A 26719-nucleotide genomic window follows, 5' to 3' on the forward strand; every position below is an offset into this window, starting at 1 on the left:
GCAACTGAGAGGCTTGCTGGCCATTTCAAAGGGCAGTTGAGAATTAACCACATTGCTGTGGGTCTGTAGGCCAGGCCAGGGAAAGATGGCAGATTTCCGTGCCTTAAGGTCCCCATTAGTTCAGCCATTAAAATGAGCGATGTTGAAGAGACCAGAACTATTTTTGCTGTTGTCAATAACACAGGTCCATCTGTTCTTTCCTGCACTTGCTTGGGGGTGGCCTTATTAAACAAAGCTTTATGATTAAGGGGTCTGATTTGTGGTTTGCATGGAAAACAAATCGTATAAACGACTGACTCCATCCATTGGCTCTGTCCACACTTCCCGCTGCATAATTAAGGACCCCATGGGTGCAGATCTCCACACAGTCCCCCAAGGCTGGAATTAAATCCAGGTCCCTGATGCTATGAGGCAACAGTGCTAACCATTGGGTCACCACGCTATGCTAACATAAGGCAAGTGATCCTTCGGGAAAAAAGATACAAAAGTCTGAGGTTCTTCCCTGCTGTCATCAGACTTCTGAATGGACCTACCTTACATTAAGTTGATCTTTCTCTACATCCTAGCTGTGACTATAACACTACATTTTGCACTCTCCTTTCCCTCTCTATGAATGGTATGCTTTGTATAGTGTGCAAGAAAAAATACTTTTCACTGTGTGCTAATACATGTGACAATAATAAATCAAATCAAATTGACAAAGATAAAAAAAACCCCAAAATTCCAAGTATCAAGATGTAAACTGGTTTTAATCAGCTGACAGTAATGCAGTGATCAGAAGGTGTAAGAGGCCACATGAGGGAGTTAAAAGCCAGGCCACTGATCGAGTAAAATATGCCAGGAACCGTGGAACGCATTGGTTACAAATGCCGTGAAACCTCTCGCAACCCCGTGTATAAAGGAAGGAATTGAAATCAGTCACAGGAGGCCCTGCAGATAATGGATTTTTAATTACTTTGCAGAAAGTGCAGCAAGGGGAGCTGTGTGTTTAAAACAAGTCCCACTGCCCAGTGGGACTGCTGATGAATCCAGCAAGGATGTGCTCTGCCCCGTTTAAAGATCAGGCAACCCAGGGATTGGGAACCTTGATGAGAAAGTCTCCACTTCCTCCTTCAGTTGTCGGATCTTGTTCTGGTAGTTGTTATCAGTTAGCATCTTCTCCTTGAACTCCTTCAGCGGAGCCTTCGTCCCCACATCCCTCTGAATCTCCAGTGTTATCTGGATCCCTGTGAGAGGTTAAAAAAAAATTCCCGTGGATATCAGCAGTCAGAAATGGGGCCAGTTCTGCAGGCAGCACACTCTCAGCAACACACTGACAAGCAGCTGGCAGCTGAGAGATCCAGGGCCAAGCCCGTCACAGCTGGATGGATTTCCTGACCCCCCCCCCCTCCTCCCTGGGAGAGGTAACAAGGGGCTGAACTCTGGATAACTGAGGGAGAATTTGGCTATAATTTATTATAAAACAGCCCTGAATCCTCCTCCAGTCTGGGCCCCCCTACACACCTGATCCAGCTGGGATCGATCCCCTCACACATCTGTTCCAGCTGGGATCGATCCCCCACACACCTGTTCCAGCTGGGATCGATCCCCCACACACCTGATCCACCTGGGATCGATCCCCTCACACATCTGTTCCAGCTGGGATCGATCCCCCACACACCTGTTCCAGCTGGGATCGATCCCCCACACACCTGATCCAGCTGGGATCGATCCCCTCACACCTCTGTTCCAGCTGGGATCGATCCCCCCACACACCTGTTCCAGCTGGGATCGATCCCCCCACACACCTGTTCCAGCTGGGATCGATCCCCTCACACACCTGTTCCAGCTGGGATCGATCCCCTCACACCTCTGTTCCAGCTGGGATCGATCCCCCCACACACCTGTTCCAGCTGGGATCGATCCCCCCACACACCTGTTCCAGCTGGGATCGATCCCCCCACACACCTGTTCCAGCTGGGATCGATCCCCTCACACCTCTGTTCCAGCTGGGATCGATCCCCCCACACACCTGTTCCAGCTGGGATCGATCCCCCCCACACACCTGTTCCAGCTGGGATCGATCACACACATCTGTTCCAGCTGGGTTCGATCCCCCACACACCTGTTCCAGCTGGGATCGATCCCCTCACACACCTGTTCCAGCTGGGATCGATCCCCTCACACACCTGTTCCACCTGGGATCGATCCTCACACATCTGTTCCAGCTGGGATCGATCCCCTCACACACCTGTTCCAGCTGGGATCGATCACACACACCTGTTCCAGCTGGGATCGATCCCCCCACACACCTGTTCCACCTGGGATCGATCCCCTCACACACCTGTTCCACCTGGGATCGATCCTCACACATCTGTTCCAGCTGGGATCGATCCCCTCACACACCTGTTCCAGCTGGGATCGATCCCCTCACACACCTGTTCCAGCTGGGATCGATTCCCCCCACACACCTGTTCCAGCTGGGATCGATCCCCTCACACACCTGTTCCAGCTGGGATCGATCCCCTCACACACCTGTTCCAGCTGGGATCGATCCCCTCACACACCTGTTCCAGCTGGGATCGATCCTCACACATCTGTTCCAGCTGGGATCGATCCCCTCACACACCTGTTCCAGCTGGGATCGATCCCCTCACACACCTGTTCCACCTGGGATCGATCCTCACACATCTGTTCCAGCTGGGATCGATCCCCTCACACACCTGATCCAGCTGGGATCGATCCCCCCACACACCTGTTCCAGCTGGGATCGATCCCCCCACACACCTGATCCAGCTGGGATCGATCCCCTCACACACCTGATCCAGCTGGGATCGATCACCCCACACACCTGTTCCAGCTGGGATCGATCCCCCCACACACCTGATCCAGCTGGGATCGATCCCCTCACACACCTGATCCAGCTGGGATCGATCCCCCCACACACCTGATCCAGCTGGGATCGATCACCCCACACACCTGTTCCAGCTGGGATCGATCCCCACACACCTGTTCCAGCTGGGATCAACGCCCTCCCCCCCGCCACTGTCCCCCAACTCCAGCTGGAATTGACCTCATTCCCTCCCACTCCAACAGGGATGGACATCCCTCCCCATCAGCTCCACCTGGGATCAAACTCCCCTCCCCACTCCAGCTGGAATCGAACCCCCCCCCCCCCCACCCACACTCCAGCTGTAATGGACCCCGTCCCCCGGGGTTTGACTCCAGCTGATGAATCTTTGTGTTTATTTTATAATTCAGTCGCTCTGGGTGACACATTCACCCTCTCTCACTGACAAACTCGTCACAAACTCTGCCTGTTAGGTTTGGAAGATGCCTGATGGCCTCTCTTGAAGACCCCAGTGCTTTCAGTTTTCCCCATCTGTGCCAAACAACTTTACCTCTGTGAATAAAAGCAGCCACTTTCTGGAAATCCACCTCCTTAAAGCCTCGGGAGGTGAGGGCTGGTGTCCCCAGGCGGAGACCACTGGGCCGTAAAGCACTCTTGTCACCTGTTGGACGATAACAGATTAAAATCTCCTCACACCCATTTCATTGTTTCACATCTTTCCCATAGCCCAAGCCAAATTTACACCCAAGTGTTCTTGTTTCTCTTTTTTGGTCATGATTATAAGAACCATTATAGGCCATTCAGCCCATCAGGCCTATTCTGTTCATCAAACTGATTACACACAATTTTTATCTCAACCCCATTCACCCAAACCCCATGTTCCTTCTCCTTCAACTGACGGATAATTATTAGTCTCAAGTTGGAAATATTCAGTTGATGCGCCCTTCAGCCTCCACAGCTTTTTTTGGTGAAGAATTTTCCAGATTTCCACTTCCCTTTAGTGATGGAGGTGCTCCCTGACATCACCCCCTCAGTGGCCTACTTTTAATTGTAGTGATGCTGATGAGGGATCAGTATTGGCTGTTCCTCAATGTGCTGCCACGGGATCTTTTACATGAAGAAGGACTTCCTTCAGGCAGACGAGGCTTCGCTCGATTATTCCAGAAAGTATCTCTGACGCTGCAGCACTCTGTCAGTGATGTTAGAATTCTGGATATAGAATCAATGAACACTCTAACCCCCCTTCACGCTCAAGTTCTGTAATGAGTCCAAAATTATGGTGGCTATATTTCACTGAATCTCTACAATGCAGGAGAAGGCCATTCAGCCCATCAAGACCACGCCATCAACAATCCCACTCAGACCCTATCACCCTAACCCCACATATTTATACTGCTAATCCTCCTGACACTGAGAGGCAATTTAGCATGCCCAATCCACCTAAGCTGCACATCTTTGGCGTGTGGGAATAAACTGGAGCACCTGGAGGAAACCCACACAGACACAAAGAGAACGTACAACGTCACATAGTGACCCAATGCCGGAATCGAACCCGGGTCCCTGGCACTGTGAGGCAGCAGTGCTAACTATTGTGCCACAGTGCCACCCCACATCCAAAACTGTGTAGGTTAGATGGATTAGCCATGATAAATGTGTGGGGTTACAGGGATAGGATGGGGAAAAGAACCTGGGTAAGATACTCTGTCATAGTCACTGCAGATTTGATGGGCCAAATGGCCTCTTCCTACACTGTAGGGATTTTATGATATTTTGTTCAATATAAGGAAGATTTGACACTTGCTGATGTCTAAGGGGGAGTGTCAGAATTGCAACAGTGTTATTTTTGCAAGGATAGGGCATAACCTCCACGTGACTACACCTTGGCCGTGGCCCAGGTCCAGGCACATCAATCAATGTGAAAGCTAATACCTTTAGCACCTCTGTGCTCAGGGAAACTCTTCCAGCATTTTATTCAGAAAGCAAGACCAAGGGAGACCAACTTTACCCAATCTTCATCTCGCTGTGATTTGAATGACCCAATTACAAGATATTTCATTTACCTTTCTGTCTGCCCAAGCTCTGAAGATCTCTGACTTCCTGCATTCAGAAAAGTTTGGTGTATGACCAGAGAAAGGAAAATGTGGTGGACTTGGCACTGAGTTATTTTGTCTCTGCTCTAACTAGATCTGGGCCTTTGAAACTTGGCCTCAGCGTTTATCTTTTAGCTTTCACATGGGCGCTTGCCTGTTTGCTCGCTCTACTGGATTTCTGCTGAACTTTACTCTTTAACCATTTGGTTCCTTTCAAAACCTTCAGGGTCAAAAACCACTTGGCCAACAAACTCCGTCAGCAGCCGCTTTTACCCCAGGGTGTTGTACAATAAGGAATAATTCAGACAGTGCAGGATTGGGTACATGAGTGAAGTTAAATCCAGTTGGCAGGCCTGAGGGAATCGTTGCAGTTCATGGGGTTGCTGTCTTTCAGCTGAGGGAGAAACCGAGGCTCTGTCTGCTTTCTCAGGTGGACACAATAGAACCTATCGCAATATTGTGCAGCCTTAATCGAAATGACTTAAAGCAGACTATCTGCTCCTTATCACTGCTGTAAAGCACTTGGAGTCATCCTTAAGTCATGAGTGGTGCTATATAAGTGCAATCTCTTTGTTTTCTATCTACAATCTGTTAAATTCGGCTACTGAAACTGATGCCTAACAGATCCTGTTCCCATCATAGATTCATGCAGCAAGTATAGAATGGGTTTCTCCTGTAGGAATGGCTAGGAATCCAAACTCACTCCAAGTCCCATTCATCCATCAGCCCTTTGCTCACTGACTTACAGAGGCTCCTGGACTTACAATGCTCCAATTTGAAATTCTTCTTCCTGTTATCAAATCCCTCAACATCCTGTTGGCACCTTTTTTTTGTAATCTCCTCCAACCATTCCAACCTGTTTGAGATCTCTGCACTCCTACAACCCTTGCACATCTTCTATTGTCTTCCCTCTTCCTTTAGCTGCCTGGGTTCTAAACTCTGGAATTCCATCCCTAAATCTTTTCAGACTCTCTGGGCGGGACTTTACGATATTGCTCAACCCTAGACTGGAAAATCCCGCCCGAGGTCAACTGACATCTCCATTGTCCGGCCCTCACCCACTCCAAATCCGTGGCTGACAGGGCGGTAGAATTCCGGTGCCGATCTCTCTTTCATCCTTTCCAACGGCCCTGTCTCTTTTCCCAAGCTTGTGGTCATCAGCACTCATACCTCTTAGTGGCTCACTGTCAGATTAGGCCAAGTAACAGTCCTTGGAATGTGGGGCTGCTTAACATGTTAAAGGTGCTTTACGAGTGTAAAGTCATTGGTACATACCTGGACAGGTGTTCTTGTTGCAAGCAATGGCGCACTTTTCCAGAACCTTCTCAGCTCTGCCCCCATCTGTATCTTGCTTGCGTAGATCCACCAGAATCAGATGATTGTCTGAACCACCTGTATAAGAAGGACATAGCAAGCACAACCTTTTCACAACTCAGTTTTGTATGGCTTTGAACCTTCCAACTCAGGGGAATGAAATAGTCAGTGTGTAATCTCCGTGAGGATCTTACTTTGAGGGGGAGGGGAGAGATGTGGGAAGGGGGACTGCAGTAATTCAGCGAGAATTGTAAAGTTGCTAGAGAAACCTAATAAAAGACGTTATGATTAAGATGGGCTTTATTCAGGTATATAGCGGTGGATTGTTTGCATGAGACAAAGACAGGGATTTAAGGCAGAGAAAGAATTAAAGGAGATTAAAATAAAACAGCGCCCATGAAGATAAGTTTCTCTAATCGCTGCCTAAGCTTGGCGATCGGTCTCCTGCACAGATAAACAGCGCTGTTATACACCCCGCTCTGCTAAATTGTGTATCATAGAGCAAAACAGGAGTCAGGTCTGCTCCAGCCAGGAGTGGCCTAGTGGTATTATCACTAGACTATTAATCCAGGAACCAATGTTCTGGGGACCGGGGTTCAAATCCCGCTACGGCAGATGGCAGAAGTTGAATTCAATTAAAAAAATCTGGAATTAAGAATCTACCGATGACCACTGTCGATTGTCGAAAAATACCATCTGGTTCTCGAATGTCCTTTAGGAAAGGAAATCAGCTGTCCTTACCCAATCTGGCCTACATGTGAGTCCATAATGTGATTGACTCCCAACCGTACTCGGGCAACTAGGGATGGGCAATGAATGCTGGCCAGCCAGCAATGGCTGTGTCTCATGAATGAATAAAAAAAATTCTCAAGCATTCAGTTTGCCCCAAGCAGTGGCTGCCAACAAGTGTGTGTGTGTGTATTTAAAAATCTGAGCACTCCACCTCTCCCTGCCCTGCCCATTCCACTCCACAGTATCTAAAACAACCTCATTTCCCCTCTCATTGCCCCTTTATACCCATCCCCTCCTCCCGGGACTTGCCTGCAGCCCAAGTATCATTTCCTTCTACACATCCTCCCTACACCCCACTGTGCGCACTCACACTCCATCACACACCCTCCCTACACCCCCCACACAGACGCTCCCTACATCCCCCCGACACACCCTCTTACACCCCCCACATAGACCCTCCCTACACCCACCACACAGACCCTCTCTCCCCCTCCCACAGATCCTCCCTACACCTGCTTGTGCGCACACACACCCCATCAATACCCTCCCTATACCTCGTCACACATCCTTCCTATACCTCCCTACACCCCCTCCACGCACACCCTATCACACACCCTCCCTACGCCCCCCACACATCCTCCCTCCACCCCCCACACAGACCCCCCCACACAGACCCTCCTTACAGCCCCCCACACAAACCCTCCCTACAGCCCCCCACACAGACCCTCCCTACACCCCCCACAGACCCTCCCTACAGCCCCCACACAGACCCTCCCTACAGTCCCCACAGACCCTCCCTATAGCCCCCACACAGACCCTCCCTACACCCCCCACAGACCCTCCCTACAGCCCCCACACAGACCCTCCCTACAGCCCCCACAGACCCTCCCTACAGCCCCCACACAGACCCTCCCTACAGCCCCCACAGACCCTCCCTACAGCCCCCACACAGACCCTCCCTATAGCCCCCACACAGACCCTCCCTACACCCCCCCACAGACCCTCCCTACATCCTTCCACGCACACAAACTCCCTACACCCCCCCACACACCCTCCCTTCATCCTCCCCACACCCTCCCTACACCCTACCCAACATCCCTCCCCACACACCTTCCCTACACCTCCCCCCTCACACCCTCCCTACACTTTCCTCCCACACCCTTCCTTACACTCCTCCCCCCAGCTCGCCAATGAGGCCGTCAGGTTGACCAGCCTTGGCAAGAGTTCATGTCTGAAAATGCAGCCTAAAGGAATATCAAAAACCAAGGAACCTCTCCATGAGACTTGCTACACCTGAAAACTATTGGACAGGTCCTAGATGTAACTGTCTCCAACCCAAAAGAAGCATTTTTATGGAAGCAGTCACCGGGGAACAGCCATCATTATGAGCAGCTGAACCGGCATCAGGGCAGTTGGGTCAGGTTCTCAAAGAGAGCTTGAGGAATATGGAGGAGCAAGGACTTGGGATCCTGCTTAACCTAAAAATGTAATGTTTTACACAAATCCAAGGAGGGATCTGAATGAGGAAGGCCAGTGACAGAAATGGACCATTGTACATGGCAACGCATGGCACATGGTGCTGTCAGAGGGAATGTGTCATTGACTCGATAGGGACAGCAGAGCAAAGTCCGATCTAAAAACATGCATTCTTCTCAAAGCCATCTAAGCTTGACTCAAGATGCTTATTGAGCTCATTCAGGCTCGTCAAAGCCATTTGCTCATTAATTCTGGTGAACAGTACTGCAACGTGACCCATTCTTACCCAGGTTATACTTAACCCTTACACTCCCATAACCTTCAAGCTGTTTGACTGAAATAGAACCTAAAACCCATTCACTGCAGCTCACAAGAGGCAGTCCTGATTGGAGAGGGCTGTTGGAAGTTAGCGAAATTTTAAAATAGTCAGAAAGGTAAAGGAGCGTCAAAGCCAAAGAGAACTGGGGAGAACCTAACTCTGGATTTTAAAAGATGGAATGAAGCAGAAGACTGAGGGGAAGGGGTGGGAGGGGTGCGGTGAGCCGTCCTACTGAGGCTCGAGACAATGAATGAAGAGCGGGAGATGGTGTGAAAAGACTGGAGGAGGAAAAGTGGGTGGGATCAGTGCCATTTGGAACGTAGAAGAAAAGAGCAAGAGAGACAAGGTTCCATGAACACTATTTGCCGCCTGTGCTTTCCTGGGAACATTCAATTTTTGATTTGAATTTATTTATTATTGTCACATGTATTAGTATACAGTGAAAAGTGTTGTTTCTTGCCCACTATACAGACAAAGCATACCGTACATTGAGAAGGAAACAAGACAGTGCAGAATGTAGTGTTACAGATATAGTTAGGGTGTAGAGAAAGATCAACTTAATGCGAGGTAGGTCGATTCAAAAGTCTGAGAGCAGCAGGGAAGAAGCTGTTGACATTAGAGACCTGGATATAACTTTAGCAGATAAATGTTATACATACGAATATAAATCCTTGTGCTCAGCTCACTTCCAGTGTTTCATCTAAACTCACTCACTTCAGTGATACATTTCAATATACTTGCTAACTTAGACAAATTTACAAGCAGGAGATGGTAGATTCCACCTTCCCAAGTTCTCACCAGTAACAATCTTGTATCCAAAATCCACCAGTGCTGCGGATAAAGCCTTGCAGTTGGCCACAATCTGTCTCTGGTATTGCTTGAATTCCGGAGTCATTGCCTGTTTGAGTGTGACAGCAACTCCTGTCCAGACAGAGGGGAGATTTCAGCACAGATACTACAAGGAAGAAGCTTTCCCTCAGTAAAACAATTCACACAGAGTTTGTTTCCAATCAGATCGGCTTAGAATAAACAAAAAAACTTCAGTCTGGATCTAGGGGAAATGCTGCATGCTTACTGCAGAGAAAGGCAGAGAGAACAGGAGGAAGAGAAGAGAGGTTGGCAGGCATGTGGGCACAAATCATTGAAGGCGGCAGGCCAGGTTGAGAAAATGGTTAAATAAAAGGAATCCTGGGCTTTATGAAAAAAGCAAGGAATTTATGCTGAACCTTCACAAAACGGTGAATCGGGTTCAAGGGGAGGCAGTGGTGTAGTGGTATCGTCACTGGACTAATAATCCAGAGATGCTGTGGGGACCTGGGTTCAAATCCCACCATAGCAGACTTGAATTAAAAAACTGGAATTAAAAGTCTAATGATGACCATGAAACCATTGGTGATTGTTGAAAAACCCAAGTGGCCTCCAGGTGACTCCAGATCCACAGCAATGTGCTTCACTCTTAAACAGCTTAATAAGCCACTCAGTTCAAAGCAATTAGGGATGGGCAAATAACTTAAGCAATTCAGTCTAACTCGGGGACCACATCACACACTCAAAAAGATGTGAAGGTTTTAGACAGGGTTTATGAGGATACTTTCGGGAGATACTGGAGATAGATTTGGTTAAAGTTGAGAGGGGATCTCATAGTATTCAAAATCCTGAAGGGTCTGGTCTGAATAGATGGAGAGAAACAGGTTCTACTGGCAGAAGGATTGAGAACCAGAGCAAGATGCAGTCATCTGTAAATCAGTCTCCCTTTCAGAATGAGACCAAAGGCACACTTTACCTGCGATGGCGTGGTTATGGGGCCCACCTTGCAGACCCGGGAAAACGGCCTGGTTGATCAGACTTTCCAGGTTGTACATGACCTCCTTGCCTGTCTTTGGGTCAGTGCAGCGGATTCCTGCAGAGTGAGCAAAGCAACAGCTGGTCAGTTACCAGCTATCGAGAAACTGGTTTTTGTTTTAAAATTAATTTGAGGAAGTGAGCATTGCTGATAACACAGGAATTTATTGCCCATCCCAGCTGCTTCTTGAGAAGACACTGATGAAGCACCTTCTTGAAGTAAGGAGTGGAGAGAATGACACATCTTTAGCACATCCCCATTCTCAAATACTGTATCATTATGGTCTATGTGTCCTTCACTGCTTCCTTTTAGGATGACTTTTTTGGAATTTAGTTTTCAGGTGTCAACCTTTCTCCAGCTTTGCTCCCAAATTGCCAAAAGTTCCAGCAGTACATTATCTTGGAGTTGAGGCACTGAAATTCATTTTAAGTTTCTCTTGCAATGTGCAGGCAGAAGTCAGAAGTGTGCTGGAACACTCTCCACTTGCCTGGATGAATGCAGCTCCAACAGCACTCAAGAAGCTCAACAACATCCAGGACAAAGCAGCCCATGTGATTCACCCTTTAAACATCCACTCCCTCCACCACTGACGCATAATAGCAACAGTGTGTGCCATCAACAAGATGTACTGCAGGAACTCCCTTAGGCTGCTTACAGAGCACTTTCCAAACCTATGACCATGACTGTCTAGAAGGACAAGAGCAGCAGAACCTAAGAACACCACCACCTGGAGGTTCCCCTCCAAGTGACTCACCATCCTGGCTTGGAAATATATCACCGTTCCTTCACTGTCGCTGAGTCAAATTCCTGGAACTCCCCTCCCCCAACAGCACTGTAGGTGTACCTACACCGTATGGACTGCAGTGGTTCAAGAAGGCAGCTCACCACCACTTTCTCAAGGGCAATTTGGGATGGGTAACAAATGATGGTCCAACAACTGACACCTACATTCCATGATAGAATAAGAAAATTAGATGTTTGTTCGCAATGTACCAATTTCAAGTGACATTCTAACTGTGTAAGATGATGGTCCGCTGGCCATAACACTCCTGTCGATAACAGAAATTGTAAATTTCACCAATCTTGTGCCAATAAATTACAACCACAAACACAGCGTTTTACTTACAAGATGGGACTGGGAAACACTCCCAGCAAGTGTCTTTCCCTCACCTTTTCTGTAGAAGATCATCCCAGACCTGCACCCACGCAGAGTCTTGTGCGTTGTTGTGGTGACCACATCACTGTGCTCGAAGGGAGAGGGCACCACCCTGGCTGCCACCAAGCCACTGATATGTGCCATGTCCGCCATCAGGTAGGCACCATTCTCATCTGCAATCTGCCGCAACTTGGCGTAATCCAGGTTCCGGGAGTAGCAGCTAACGCCTGGAGAAACCAACAATGCAGTTGAACTGATTGGAACGCTGTTGTGAATGAAGACCCTTCCTCCTACTATTGCCCCACCCAGTGCACTGTCAGATATCTGGGATTTCCTCTTCCAGTCTCTCCACCTCTCCTCTCTCTTTCCTGCTTTAAAGATCCTCTTTAGAACCCAACTCTTTAACCAAAGACATATTGGAAGAAAATGTCCTCCAGGGAGGAGAAGGCAACCCCCTCTCTTTCAGGTACTGAGCAGCCATGTTACCCTTCTTGCATTTGTTGCCAGCTTCAAAACTCTGCAAAGAAGAAAGCCGCACGCAAGTTCCTACCCAATCCAGTAAGCTATGATCCAGTGAAAGGCAGTGGTAGATAGTCACAATTCATTGTGAATCACTCATTGGGAATCCTACCCTCAAATTGCTGTAGTTAGCATCGCTGAATGGAGCTAACAACCTGACCCATAATGAAGATTCTTCAATCACAGAGCAGGGGATTAAGTTGTGAACATTCTTACCCATCGGTGCTTACCTGCAATGATGAGTTTTGGGTGGAACAGCCGAGCATTGTCCGCCAACCTCTCATAGTCAATGTACCCAGTCTCAGGGTTCACCTAAAGAGAATGAACAGCAGAGAGTTTTGTTTTCATTTACCCACATGCATGTCACTGCCAAAACCAGCATTTATTTCTTACCCCTAACTAGCCTTAAATGTAAGGTTTGCTTTGCCATTTCAGAGTCAACATAAAGGCCAGGCTGGATTCCCTTTCCCAGAAGTTCATTAGATGACCAGGTGGATTTTTTATTACAATCTGATAATTACTTATTATTATTATCAGTAATTATGATTACTGATTCAGCACTGGCATTTTATTCCAAGTTTTTATTTATCAATGGAATTTAAATTTCCCATCTGTCGCAGTGAGATTTACATTTGAGTATCCACACTATTAGTCAGGGGCCCCAGATTACTAGTAATAGTAACAGATCCAGTATATCACCAGCTCCCATATAATTCTTCTGTGTTATCTGTAAACATGATGTGATGTACACATTTATATTTTTGTTATATAAAGAGCAGAGCAAGTCAGCAGATGTTATTAAGTGGATAGCCTTCAGTCGAGTTGGTCAGAGACACTCAAACATTTTATACACGATCTTCAAAATGCAATTATACAACAGGGAGGTGTTTTTGATCCTAGCAAGTTTCCCCTGGATGTAGGGATTTGAAAACAAGGATGCGAACTTTAAAACTGCCAGACTGGCAGCCAAGAGAGTTCAGTGAGATCAGGGTGAGTGAGGAACAGAATTGGATGTGAGTTAGGAAGAGGGCAGTAAAGTTCACTCCATCTTCTACTTCAAGTCATTCTTTCCCCGCGAAACTCCTCATCTCCTTCAGTCTTCTCTTCTACAATCTTCAAGCTTTTAGGCTTGGGTCACTGTCTGTGTGGAGTTTGCACATTCTCCTCGTGTCTGCATGGGTTTCCTCCGGTTGCTCCGTTCCTTCCACAGTCCAAAGATGGCCGGGTTAGGTGCACTGACCATGATAAATTGCCCTTTAGTGTCAGGGGATTAGCAGGGTGAATTTCTGGGGTTACAGGAATAGGGATTATGGTCAGGCAAACTCAATGGGCTGAATGGCTCCTTCTGCAGTGTAGGATTCGATGATTTTCTTGTTTATATCCTGCATCATGAGCATCGATTAAGTGACAGCTTTACCTACTGGTAGAATTCTTATCCGAGTCAGAAGCTCATGGGTTCGGGCCGCTTGGCAGGACTTGAGTCCATAATCCAGGCTGTCAAGCCCAGCACCAACCTTGAGGGAGCAATACACTGTCAGGGTGTGCTTTTTCAGATCAAACTCGCAGACTGTTCAGGGAATTCGCTGTAATATCCCATAGCTTTTCTCATTGTAATATCCCAAAGTATTTCTCACTATAATATCCCAGTGTTTCTCATTGTAATATCCCATAGCGTTTCTCACTGTAATATCCCAGAATGTTTCTCACTGTAATATCCCAGAGTATTTCTCATTGTAATATCCCAGAATGTTTCTCACTGTAATATCCCAGAATGTTTCTCATTGTAATATCCCAGAGCGTTTTTCATTGTAATATCCCAGAGTGTTTCTCACTGTAATATCCCAGAGTATTTCTCACTATAATATCCCAGTGTTTCTCACTGTAATATCCCAGAGTGTTTCTCATGTAATATCCCAGAGTGTTTCTCATGTAATATCCCAGAGTGTTTCTCATTGTGATATCCCATAGCATTTCTCACTGTAATATCCCAGTGTTTTTCATTGTAATATCCCAGTGTTTCTCACTGTAATAACCCAGAGTGTTTCTCATTATAATACCCCAAAAGACACGATTTAACAATTTCGCCAGTAAAGTGGCGTCTAAACCAACATGAGCTTTGCCTTAACATCAGGAACGTTACCCCCACTCTACCCCAAGACTAAACGAACAGGGGGCCCTTGTAATATCAACTGTTCTATTGGGCTCAACAACCTGAAAGCAGCACTCCAGAGGCTTGCTTGTGGTGCTTTTTCTCTTTCAAATCCTGCATTTCTTTTAGTTCTGGATTTTATAAAAAGTGAAGAATGGGACAACTTACTCTCATTCCCCAGCCAAGGACAATCTCTGAACCGGCCATATTACAGTACAAAGGAGGAGTTGTCCTTGGTATCTTTCAAGTTCCTGTGACGAACACCCAATTTGGGCTCTAGTACATTGGGGAAGATGAGAATGGTGAATGGGCAGGCACCAGGATTTACACGGGGAGGCTTGCTACTGCTTTTGGGGATAGTTTTCACTAGCTTGACAGCGGGGGAATGGGAACTTGAGTTTAGATTCAGGAGCGAGAGAAGTAAGGCTGGAAATGGAAGGCAGAAAATATTGAGCTTAAAAATAAGGCAGATGAAACAGGAGCTGGAAAATAGGCAAGATGAGAGTGGGGCAGTATTTAATTGCTGTACACCTCAACATAAGGAGTTTAATGAATAAGCAGAGTTGAGGGCACAGAGAGAAACTCTGAAATACAATATCAGACATGGCTTAAAGCAGGGCAAGGGTGGCAGTTCAACATTCCTGGTTACAGAATTTTCAGATTAGATAGTGAGACAGCAGGATGGGGGAATGTCACAACATTGATGAACAATCACAGCTGTGAGGAGGGATGATATTCCAGCAGGATCATCGGATAAGGTCACGTTGGTGGAACAGAAGGAAAAAGGGAAATTTAGTAAGGGAAATTTCAATGACCCTAATCTTGACTGAGATAGAATCGATGTAAAAGGTATAGACAGCACAGTTTTAGTCAGCACATAGCCAATCCAACTACAGAGGGTAGTTCTGGATTGAGGTTTATGAAATGAAGCTGGGCAACTGGAAGGGGTATCAATGAGAGAGTATTTTAGTGGTAGTGATTATTATTTGATTACATTTAGTGTAAAACAGCAGGAACGACATCTGCCTCATTAGCCCAGACCAGGAGAAGGCTTTTGATAGAATACCGCACATTTACATGATGGATGGGCTCTCCAAATTGGGGAAGTATTCTGCAATTGTATGCAACTGCTCTACACAAAGATCAGGAGCACAGTTTCAATCAATGGGTGGGAATCAGAAAGCTTTCAGGTCAAATCTGGTGTCAGGCAGGGTTGCCCTCTTTCCTCTGTCCTGTTTGTTTGCTGCATAGAATCTTTTGCTGAGTCCACCAGGAAGGATCCGGACATAACAGGAGTGACGATTCCAGGCAGTGGAGGTACGCAGGTTAAAGCTTCCCTGTAGATGGGCGATATTGCCACTTTTGACTCAGATCTGATGCCAGTGCGCAGCTCCTGAATGTCTGCAATCAGTCTGAATTGGCCTTGAGAGCCAAGGTACACCGTGACAAGAGCAAGACCAGGTTCTTCAGGAACTGAGCTGACCGATCTCTCGTCTCCTTCACCGTCAGATCAGACTGCCTGAAGGTGCTGGGGATTTAGTTTGGAGCAGCTGGGGCATGGGAACACAGGATTGCTATGGTAAAGCATAAACTGGGCACATGGGAGCAAAAACCTGGTCATCAGATGTAAGGTACTCTTGGGTTTGGTTACTTAGTCCAGGTCTGACCTGACCCCGCTCCACTGCAGTCGTCTAACCCAACTTCAAACTTATCTGAAGATCTATGATGGATTGTGTCCAGAGAAAGACCATGCACAAATCTCTGGAAAGGGAGACCTCATCCTGATGGCCATCTTTGTGTGATGTTGCACAAAGCTGTACATATATCTACGATACACAAACACCAAGTGTCACTACGTACAGTGGTTCTACCAGAACCTGTTGTTGTGAAGGATGGGTCTGGCCACGTTGCCGCGTAGATTTAGAGTAATTGTGGAAAAGGACAAAGACAGACCAGGAGTAAAAATTCTCAGTTAAGAAAGGCCAATTGTAATATGTGGAAATGTGATTTAACAGAAGTGGAATGGAAATGAGATATTTGAAAGCAAATCAGTGTCAGATTAGTGGAAGCCATGCTCAAATGAGGTAGTGAGGACTCAAAACAAATATATTTCCACAGATAAAAAATGGTGGGACTCCCACGGTGTGGCAAGGTAGCACAGTGGTTAGCACTGCTGCTTCACAGCTCCAGGGTCCTGGGTTCAATTCCTGGCTCAGGTCACTGTCTGTGTGGAGTTTGCACATTCTCCTTGTGCCTGCATGGGTTTCCTCCGGGTACTCCGGTTTCCTCTCACAGTCCAAAGATGTGCAGATTAGGTTGATTGACCATGCTAAAATTGCACCTTAGTGTATAGGGATGCGTAGGTTAGAGGGATTAGTGGGTATAATATGTAGGGATGTAGGGGTAGGGCCTGGGTGGGATTGTGTTCAGTGCAGACTCGATGGGCCGAAGGGTCTCTTTCTGCACTGTAGGGTTCTATGATTCTATGATTCAAATCTGAAGCCTCTGGACGTCAAGAAGTGAATAAACAGAAGTTTGTGTCAAAAACCAAAATGCAATGCTAGAGGAAATGAATCAGGAGAGCAAAGAGAGGACATGGAAAAATATTGGCATGGAAAACCCGAATATGCCTAACGCTCTCCCAATTGAGCTAGAAGACTGAGTATCTATAAATATATAAAGAGCAACGTGATAACTAAGGAAAGAGTTGGGCCTGTTGGAAATGAGTAAGAATTTTCATGTGTGAAGGCTGAAGGATGTGAAGGTTCTTAATGAATACATTGGGTGCGATCTCACCGACCGTTCCTGCTGCCCTCCCAGCCAGCTAAATCTCTGTTCACTGCGTTGGGATGGGAAAATCCCGCCGGCGTGAACAGTGCTAGGATTCCAGCCTTTGTTTCAGCTTTCCCAAAAGTCGGGAACAATGCTGACATTGTAATCGAGGAAGTGAGAGTGTGAAGCATTAGATGGGGTAAACATAGCCAGCAAGGAAATATCAAGAGGTTTAGCATCTTTGATTATAAATTAACTCCTCCAGGCCCAGATGAGACGTATCCCAGGTTATGAAAAGAAATAAGTGAGGAGGTAGTGGAGGTTCCGGTCAGTGTTTTCCCAATCCTCGGTGCTGAGAAACTGGAGCACAGCTAGCATTATTCTGTTTCTTTTTTAAATAAGAGAAGGATAGGCTGAGTACTTATGGTTCAGTAAGCCTAATCTTGCTACTGGGTAAATTATTGGAAACATTTCTCAGGGACATATAAAATCCATCATTTAGATTGGCACGATTCATCAACGACAAACAGCAGACAGTTAATTTGTTAATGACAGACTAATTTGCTGTAATGTTGAGAAGGTAACAGGAGGGTCAATAATATGTGTGATGTAATCTTTTGAGAAGGTAACAGGAGGTCAACGATATGATTTTTGACCAGATCTCACAGGGCAACTTCGTCAGAAAAGTAAAAGCCAGTGGGATGCAAGGGAAAGTGGCAGTCTGAATTTTCTGTTATTCATTCATGGGACATGGGCGTCGCTGGCTGGCCAGCATTTATTGCCCATCCCTAGTTGCCCTCAGAAGGTGGTGCTGAGCTGCCTTCTTGTATCACTGCAGTCCATGTTCTGTAGGTTGACCCACAATGCTGTTAAGGAGGGGATTCCAGGATTTTGACTCAGCAACTGCAAAGAAACAGCGATATATTTCCGATCAGGAGGGTGAGTGGCTTGGAGAGGAACTTGCAGGTGGTGGTGTTCCCAAGTATCTGCTGCCCTTGTCCTTCTAGAGGGTCGTGGGTTTGGAAGGTGCTATCTAAGGACCTTTGATGAATTTCTGAATCTAAGATTGTACAAGGTAATTGAGCAATTGCTAACAGGGGTTTGTGTGGCAGGAGGGCTGTTGCAGTACTGTTTTGTAGGGCTCAGTACTCGATCCCTTGCCCTTCATGGTGCATTTCAAAATTAGGGGGCTACTTTAGAACGTCACAAGTGATACAAAAAATGGTCATGTGTTTCAGAGTGAGGGGGAACATTGCAGACTGCAGGCAGATAGGGTAGATAAAGGACAGCACAGTGGCACAATGGTTAGTACTGCTGCTTCATAGCTCCAGGGACCTGGGTTCGATTCCAGCCTTGGGTGATGGTCTGTGTGGAGTTTGCACATTCTCCCCGTGTCAGCGTGGGTTTCCTCTGGACGCTCCGGTTTCCTCCCACAGTCCAAAGATGTGCGGGTTGGGTGGATTGGTCATGGTAAAATTGCGTCTTTATGTCCAAAGAGGTGTAGTTAGGTGGATTTTGGCCTGAACTATAAGAAGACAGAGGGAGGTGGTTGATGGGAAATGTTCATCCTGGAGTTCAGTTACTAGTGGTGTACTGCAAGGATCTGTTTTGGGCCTCTGCTGTTTGTCATTTTTATAAATGACCTGGATGAGGGCGTAGAAGGATGGGTTAGCAAATTTGCAGATGAAATTTATGTCGGTGGAGTTGTGGACAGTGAGGATGGATGTTACAGTTTGCAGAGGGACATAGATAAGCTGCAGAGCTGGGCTGAGAGGTGGCAAATGGAATTTAATGCGGAAAAGTGTGAGGTGATTCACTTTGGAAGGAGTAACAGGAATACAGAGTACTGTGCTAATAAGATACTTGGTAGTGTGGATGAGCAAAGATCTCGGTGTCCACATGCATAGATCCCTGAAAGTTAACACCCAGGTTGATATGGTGTTAAGAAGGCGTACAGTGTGTTAGCTTTTATTGGTCGAGAGATTGAGTTTCGGAGCCATGAGGTCATGTTGCAACTGTACAAACTCTGGTGCAGCCGCACTTGGAATATTGCATACAGTTCTGGTCGCCACATTATAGGAAGGATGTGGAAGGATTGGAAAGGATGCAGAGGAGATTTACCAGGATGTTGCCTGGTATGGTGGCAAGGTCTTATGAGGAAAGGCTGAGGGACTTGAGGCTGTTTTTGTTAGAGAGAAGGTTAAGAAGTGACTTAATAAAGGCATATAAGATGATCAGAGTATTAGATAGGGTGGACAGTGAGAGCCTTTTTCCTCAGATGGAGATGGCTAGCACAAGGGGACATAGCTTTAAATTGAGGGGCAATAGATATAGGACAGATGTCAGAGGTAGGTTCTTTACTCAGAGAGTAGTAAGGGTGTGGAATGCCCTGCCTGCAACAGTCGTGGACTCACCAACATTAAGGGCATTTAAATGGTCATTGGATAAACACATTGATGATATTGGAATAGTGTGGGTTAGATGGGCTTTAGATTGGTTTCACAGGACAGTGCAACATCAAGGGCCGAAGGGCTGTACTGCGCTGTAATGTTCTATGTTCTATGAATTACATTCGGTGGTAGTGAATTCCACACACTCACCACTCTCTGGTTGAAGAAATTTCTCTTCGCCTCAGTTCTAAAAGGTTTTTTATCCTCAAACTGTTACCTCCAGTTCTGGACTCCCCCTCCATTGGAAACATCCTTTCTGAATCTACCCTGTTTAACCCTGATAGAATTTTTAAAGTTTCAACGAGATCCCCTCTCACTCTTCTAAACTCCAGTGAATATGATCCTAACCTCCTTAGTCTTTCCTCATATGGCAGACGTGCCATCCCAGGAATCAGCCTGGTAAACCTTCACTGTACTCCCTCTACAGCAAAGACATCCTTCCTCAGCTAACGACACCAAAACTGCACACAATACTCCAGTGTGATTTTGCCAATCACGCTTTAAACCCTAGACAGATTTAAAGTGTGATTGGCAAAAGGTTTACAGGCTAATTTAGGAAAATCTCTTTACACTCAGAGCATTAGTTGAGAACTCCGTGCGTTTAAACAATATTTTCGATATGCATTTGAAATGCCATAACACCCAGGGCTATGGACCAAGAATGGAACGTGGGATTAGACTGGATACTGGTGTGATGGGCTGAGTGGCTTCCTCCTCTACAATAAATGACAAAGTTCTGTGATTCTAACTCGATGTGAGTACATTACCTATTTTCACACATTTCTTAAAGGAAGTCACAGTGGATTTTACATTTTGAGATCCCAGTGTGGCAAATGGGGAAGGAGGTGAGTATCACTTCTCAAGTAGAGTCATGCAAGCTTTGTTATGATCTGGAATGACTCCCCTGAACAGGGTGGAGACAGCAGATTGATTGCAAATTGTACAGATACCTGAAAAAAGAACGTCCAGGACTCTGGAGAAAGGGTGGAGGGATGCGTGGGAATAGGGTTTATTCAATAACTCTTTCAAAGAACTGGCACAGGCGTCATGAGGCAAATAGTTCCTACGCTGTTGCAGAATTTCTTTCGAATTGAAAATAAAAGGGCAGTGAAGAATAGACAGCGAGTTCAATATTGAATTACTTCCCAATCACTCCTACCTTGTATGGCATAGACTCGAAGAAGATGGACGTAGCAGAGATTTTCTTCTTATCCGTCATGAAGCCATGGGTCAGGTGACCACCATCAGGAAGGTCTAACCCCATGATCCTCCCATGAGGCTCCACGAGAGCCGTGTAAACGGCAAAATTTGCTGGGGAGCCTGTCAAGCCCAAGCAGAGAGACAGCGAGATAGATTACTGACACCCTTTCCAAATCTCCAACCACATTCTCAGGCAGCAGGATGCTAATACTAAATGTTGTCAGTTCAATCGCAAGGTGCTCTTTGCTCCAGAGAAACACCACTAATGGGCAAGCACGTCACTCAGCTGGCCGATCTCTGCCAAGGTGACATGAGGCAGTTCGGTTGGAGGGGGCGGGATGGGTGGTGGGGGTCAGAAGAGGCCCCCATCTCCACCCATGCTGGAAGAAACAGCTAACACTTGATCTCTATGCAAATATGTAAAGCAAGGATTCGTGTAGTTCCAACAGGTTCTGTGCTCTCTGGATGAGCTGCTGCCTTCAATAGAGCAGGCGGAAAGTCTTGGGGTAATTAGGGGGTGAATGAGTTTACCTCCAGAGCTTACCTGAATATGGCTGAACATTGACTCCCCATTTCTGTGGGTCAAGGCCATACAGATCCAATGCTCGTTTCTGGCACATTCGCTCCAATTCATCTACAAATTCAGTGCCTCCATAATACCTACAGAAACAAGACAGCTGCTGCATTAAACAGGCCGTGGGACCAACAAGTTAAAAAAAACCATAAATACTGTATCTTGGCACTGCTATGTGAGCAGTATAATAATGAGTCAAGGTACACCTTACATTGCACCTTTATCATTTCACACAAAGGGCAGTGCAAATCTGAAACTCTCTCCCCAGGTTTGTTATATAAAATCATCAGGGGATAAGGAACTAAAGCAAGTCAATGGGTTTAAGATATAGACCAACCAGGATCCCATTAAACAGCAGAACTGGCTCAAGGGGCAGAATGACAAAAGACTATCGAGCAGAGAGGTGTGATTTGGGTAAAATTACAGATTGTGTCAGAAAGAGTTGGAGAGTTTAATGGTGATAGGGAAACAGTGACACCGTTTTTTCTGTAATGACAATTCTATTCAGTCCCGTGAGTGACAATGGAGAACACTGAGAACTAGGACCAGAGGAGAGAGGGAGAAATCATCAATTTTGCAGATTAAGATTAGTTTTCCCACCTAAAAATTACTCTTAAAAAAAAGCCATCACAGTGGCTGCACTCCTAATGGCCAGCCTTTAGGAACCATAGGCCTTGTAGGACTGTCCAGTGAACAAGAGGAGCCAGTCCAGCACCATTTCCATGTTAAAAGAGGCCAGTTCCTGAAATGAGCCCAAAACATTTGGTGAAGGAAAATGCCTGAACTGGCAAGTCTTCCGCTATTGTAAGTTCTGTTAACAATTACTTCACTAGGTTCAGAGAGTACAGCACTTAAATTTGGTTGTGATTGAATTGGGTTTGTTCAGGGTAAAATTAATGCTGAGGATGAGTATTGAGCAATCAGCTCTGTAGAGAGTCAGGAGAGGCTGTTACTGCCGTTTAGGTTCCAGGACAGTAAAAAGGGGAGAAAATAAAGCATTGGCATTTATATAGCATCTTTTACAATCTGAGTCATCCCAAAGCACTTTCCAGTTAATGAAATACTTTTGGAATGGAGTCACCATGGTGATGCAAGTGTTGAAAACTGAAAACAAACAAATAAAAAAAGTCAGCAGGTGAAATAAATGAGTTAAAAGATAAACTCATCCATCTACTGTTTCTTTGATAACACTCTGGTGTAGCACCATGGGACATTTACTAAATCAAAGGTGTTGTGTATAAATCCAATTTGTTGCTGTTCCACGGCATTTGGGAGGGCTGAAAGATTTAACTTGTAAATCGTGTCTCCCAGACCATCGTACTTTCTTTTATTCCAAGAAAGGTGCAGTCACGTGTCAGATCAGAGGAGTTACTAAAGTTACTAAAGGCAGGGGTGAGTGCTGATTACGTACCTCTGGCCTGGATAACCTTCTGAATACTTGTTGTTCATGCAGGAGCCCAGAGCCTCTAACACGGCTCTGCTTGCAAAGTTCTCGGAGGCAATAAGTTCCAAGCCCATTCTCTGGCGATTCTTCTCTTTCTTAATGATCTCGTACACCTGCCAAGGGAAAAGAACATTTTTAAAATCTTCCTAAGTGCTGTTTCTCAGCACAGGTCAAGGGTTAGTAACCCGGCTTGCACAGAAATAACGTCTCATTGTCATCAGCTATTGTAAATCTCTCTTAGACTGGAGTCCTGAAATCAGGAGACGGAATTCAATCTAATTTTCTCCCCCGCCGCATTCTCACCACTGCTCCTGAGCCCGAGGCATGTTATCCAATTACAGCATGCCTGCGCTCTTAGCAAAAGAAATAGGAGCAGGAACAGACCAGACAGTCTCTCGAGCCTGTTCGACCATTCAATAAGATCGTGGCTGAACCTCTACCTCAACTCCATTTCTCTGCCTTATTCCTGTGTCCCTTGATTTCTTTACTGCCTAAAAATCTATCGAACTCAACAACTAAGTACTTGTGATCCTCTGGGTTAGATTATTCCAAAGATGCACAGCCCTCTGAGCGAAGAAACTTCCCTCACCTACGCCCTGAATGGCTGACGCCTCACGCTGTGACTATGATCCCTGGTCAATGTCTTGTCCAGGAAGAAAAGCCTCTCAACATCTACCATTAAAACATTTTGTTTTAATACAATCACCTGAACTCTTCTAAACTCCAGAGAACAGTCCATTCTACTCAGTCTCTCCTCATAGGACAGCCCCCTCATCTGTGGAATCAACCTAGTAAATCTTCATTGCGCCTCCTCAAAGGCAAGTATCCCCTTTGGTTAAGCAGACTAAAACTACATCGAGTACTCCATGTCTGGTCATACCAAAGTCCTGTATAATTGCAACAATTACCTTACTCCTATACACCAACCTCCCTGCAATAAAGGCTAATGTACTATTTGCCTTCCTAAATGCTTACTGTACTCACAAGTTAACTTTGTAATTTTGTTTGTACAAAGACATACAAATCTCTGAATACTACTTACCAGTTTTTCCCTCTCTTTCTTTTAATATTCTGCTTTTCCAGTTTTCTTACACTCCAACTACCATCTTCTCGCCAAACCACTTAACTGGTCTATATCACTTTGAAGTCTCTTTGTGTCCTCCTCACAGCTTACTTCCTCACCCAACTTCATATCATCAGCAAACTTGTGTATATTACAGTTACTCCTCTCATTCAAATCATTGATATAGATTGTAAACAGCTGAGCCCTAAACAGTAAACTCTCAATATTCTAATAGTTACAACCTGCCACCCCAAAAATGATCCTTTATTGTTGTTCAGGTTATGGGCCAATGGGATTAGATGGGAGGGTGGGTGTTTCTCACATGTCAGTACAGACTCGACGGGCCAAAGGGCCTCTTTTGCACTGCATGATTTTATGATACTCCCTGTTTTCTGCCTACCTTCAGCAATGCTTTTTGCCATTTGTTATTTCTTAATTCCACCCATTCTGATTCTATATCCTGGGCTACGATCCTTTCTAATGGCATCCTTTAACCCTTTATTACCCGACGTAAAGATGCACTTTCACAGAGTTCATTTGTGAACACAGAAAGTTTTATTAATAAGAAAACCTCATGGCTGCAGCTAACTTGCCTAGGATGGCTCCAACCCCTGGGGTGATAATCCACTCTGAGTCCCAACTGGTCCCCCAAGCCATGTGACCCTTACTCTGCTGTGTTGCCCTTTAGGGACAATCACCACAAATCACCACCCCCTACTGTCCTTTGCCATTTTGCCTATCTTTCCTGAAAGCTGCATACCCTCAAATATTAAGTTCCCAATCCTGGATAACCTTCCAATCAAGTCTCAGTAATGGCAACAAATCAAATCCATTTATCTGAATTCCTGCCATGAATTCATTTGCCCTGTTACAAATACACCTTGCACTTAAACATAGCACGTTTAAATTTAATTTTTGACTATTTTCCCTAACATAGCCTTTGTCGCCGTTTCCCTATCACCGCTGTTAAAACTCTGCAACCCTTTCTGACACAATCTGCTATTTTACCTAAATCACTCCGCTCTGCTCGATAGCCTTGATGTTTGTTGTAAGACTTATAAACGTGTTTAGATATGAAGTTTCTTACTACCCCCAACCCAACCTGCTGCTTTGAAGCCGTACCTACTCTACGTTACACAGGCTATAACAGCTCAGAAACAGGACATTCAGCCCAACTGTTCTCCATGTTGCTGTTTATGTTCCACACAAGCCTCCTCCCACACTGCTTCAAATAACCTTATCAGGATTTCCTTTTAATCCTTCCTCCTTCCTTTGGTTATTGAGTTTCTCCTTCAATGCTATTTGCCTCCCTGTGGTAGCATTTACATTCTACATTCTAAACACTTCTTTTCAGAAGTTTCTCCTGAAATTCGTACTGAATTTACGAGTGCTTTTCTTCCATTTGTGACAGCCATGCTCAAAACGCCCGACTAGTCAATTCCTTCATAATGCTGACAGCCTTCCTCAGGTCAACCCTCAGACTTCTCTTTGCTACAGAGAGAAGCTATAGCAAAGCTACAGGGAAAAAAGCCTCTCAGCATCTACCACTAAAACATTTTGTTTTAATACAATCACCTGAACTCTTCTAAACTCCAGAGAACAGTCCATTCTACTCAGTCTCTCCTCACAGGACAACCCCCTCATCTGTGGAATCGATCTAGTAAATCATCATTGCGCCTCCTCAAAGGCAAGTATACCCTTTGGTTAAGCAGACGAAAACTATGTCGAGTACTCCATGTCTGATCATACATGGCGCCCGTTTAATATTTTTAATTTGAATCTCTCAGTTCTGGTACCTGACAATGTCCAGTCTGCGCTGCCTGGTACCTGCTGTGCCCACTGACAGTCAATTACAGTTTTGAGAAACAGATCACTCCTTAAAGGAAAATTGGCAATATAATTTTACATTTGTTTTCCTTACCTCGGGGTCGTTGGTGCTGAGGGGCTCCACCAGCATTGCAGTGTGGTGTTCCCAGTGGCTTGAGGAGTTACCAGCGACAATTTCCATGATTGAAAGTCCTCTTTCCGGTCAGGATTTCTGCTGCATTAAATGCAAAAATAGCACAAGTGAAATGAACGAAACTGGAGCCGGCTTTGGCCAAGAACTGGCGTCCTCAGAAATGCTTAATAGCCACTCTAAACAATGTTTCAACAATCCTGTATAATCATTCACAGATTGGAGGCCAGTTCAAGTTGATCTTTGCTGCTGTAACAGTTGGATCAAAACCAAAGAACAAGCAGTAAATAACTTTTAGATGTCCTTCTTAAATTGTAATGTTTCATAATGCAGAAAGAGGCCATTCAGTTCACCATGCCAATGCCAACTCACTGAAAATAGTTACCAACAAAGTTTTTGCCCCTTTTCCCCTCTGAAACTCATATTTCCAAATAAGGTCTGAAGCCACTCTTAATTATTCCAGACGTCAGTCACACAAAAGACATAACAGGGACAATTTACTACTTTAAAGGTGCATGCTAGCACAGTGGTTAGTATTGCTACCTCACAGCGCCAGGGACCTGGGTTCAAATCCGACCTCAGTTCACTGTCCAAGCGGACTTTGCATGTTCTCACTGTGTCTGCGTGGGTTTCCTCTGGGTGCTCCAGTTTCCTCCCACAGTCTGAAAGATTTGCAGGATTGGCTATACTAAAATATCCCTTAGTATCAAAGAGACTAGCAGGCTAAATACGTGGGGTTACGGGGATAGGGCCTGGCTGGGATTGTGGTTGGTGCAGACCTGATGGGCCAAATGGTCTCCTTCTGCACTGTAGGGAATTCTATGATTCTTA

General features: G+C 45.8%; 1 protein-coding gene across 1 annotated transcript; it reads right to left on the minus strand.

The window, feature by feature from the left end:
- Nucleotides 1-730: 730 nt before the first annotated feature.
- On the minus strand, nucleotides 731-26056 carry shmt1 (serine hydroxymethyltransferase 1 (soluble)). The gene is made up of 11 exons (XM_080206437.1): nucleotides 25853-26056; nucleotides 22836-22981; nucleotides 21395-21510; nucleotides 20810-20970; nucleotides 12510-12591; nucleotides 11775-11987; nucleotides 10545-10661; nucleotides 9560-9682; nucleotides 6196-6312; nucleotides 3381-3491; nucleotides 731-1226 (listed from the first exon to the last, which is right to left on the minus strand). Exons 1-11 carry the CDS (start codon nucleotides 25937-25939, stop codon nucleotides 1054-1056), a joined length of 1446 nt encoding a protein of 481 aa, XP_080062563.1. The 5' UTR covers nucleotides 25940-26056; the 3' UTR covers nucleotides 731-1053.
- Nucleotides 26057-26719: the final 663 nt, after the last annotated feature.

This window comes from Carcharhinus amblyrhynchos, chromosome 18 (assembly GCF_965287045.1).
Source record: "Carcharhinus amblyrhynchos chromosome 18, sCarAmb.v2.hapA, whole genome shotgun sequence".
Taxonomy (NCBI): Eukaryota; Metazoa; Chordata; class Chondrichthyes; order Carcharhiniformes; family Carcharhinidae; genus Carcharhinus; species Carcharhinus amblyrhynchos.

Excerpts from the sequence above, each read along its gene's own strand:
- shmt1 (XM_080206437.1), bottom strand. The coding sequence starts at position 25,939 with ATGGAAATTGTCGCTGGTAACTCCTCAAGCCACTGGGAACACCACACT. Across the intron at positions 21,511-22,835 it reads GAAGGTTATCCAGGCCAGAG|GTATTATGGAGGCACTGAAT; the intron begins GTACGTAATCAG and ends TTGTTTCTGTAG. Across the intron at positions 12,592-20,809 it reads TCGAGTCTATGCCATACAAG|GTGAACCCTGAGACTGGGTA; the intron begins GTAGGAGTGATT and ends CATTCTCTTTAG.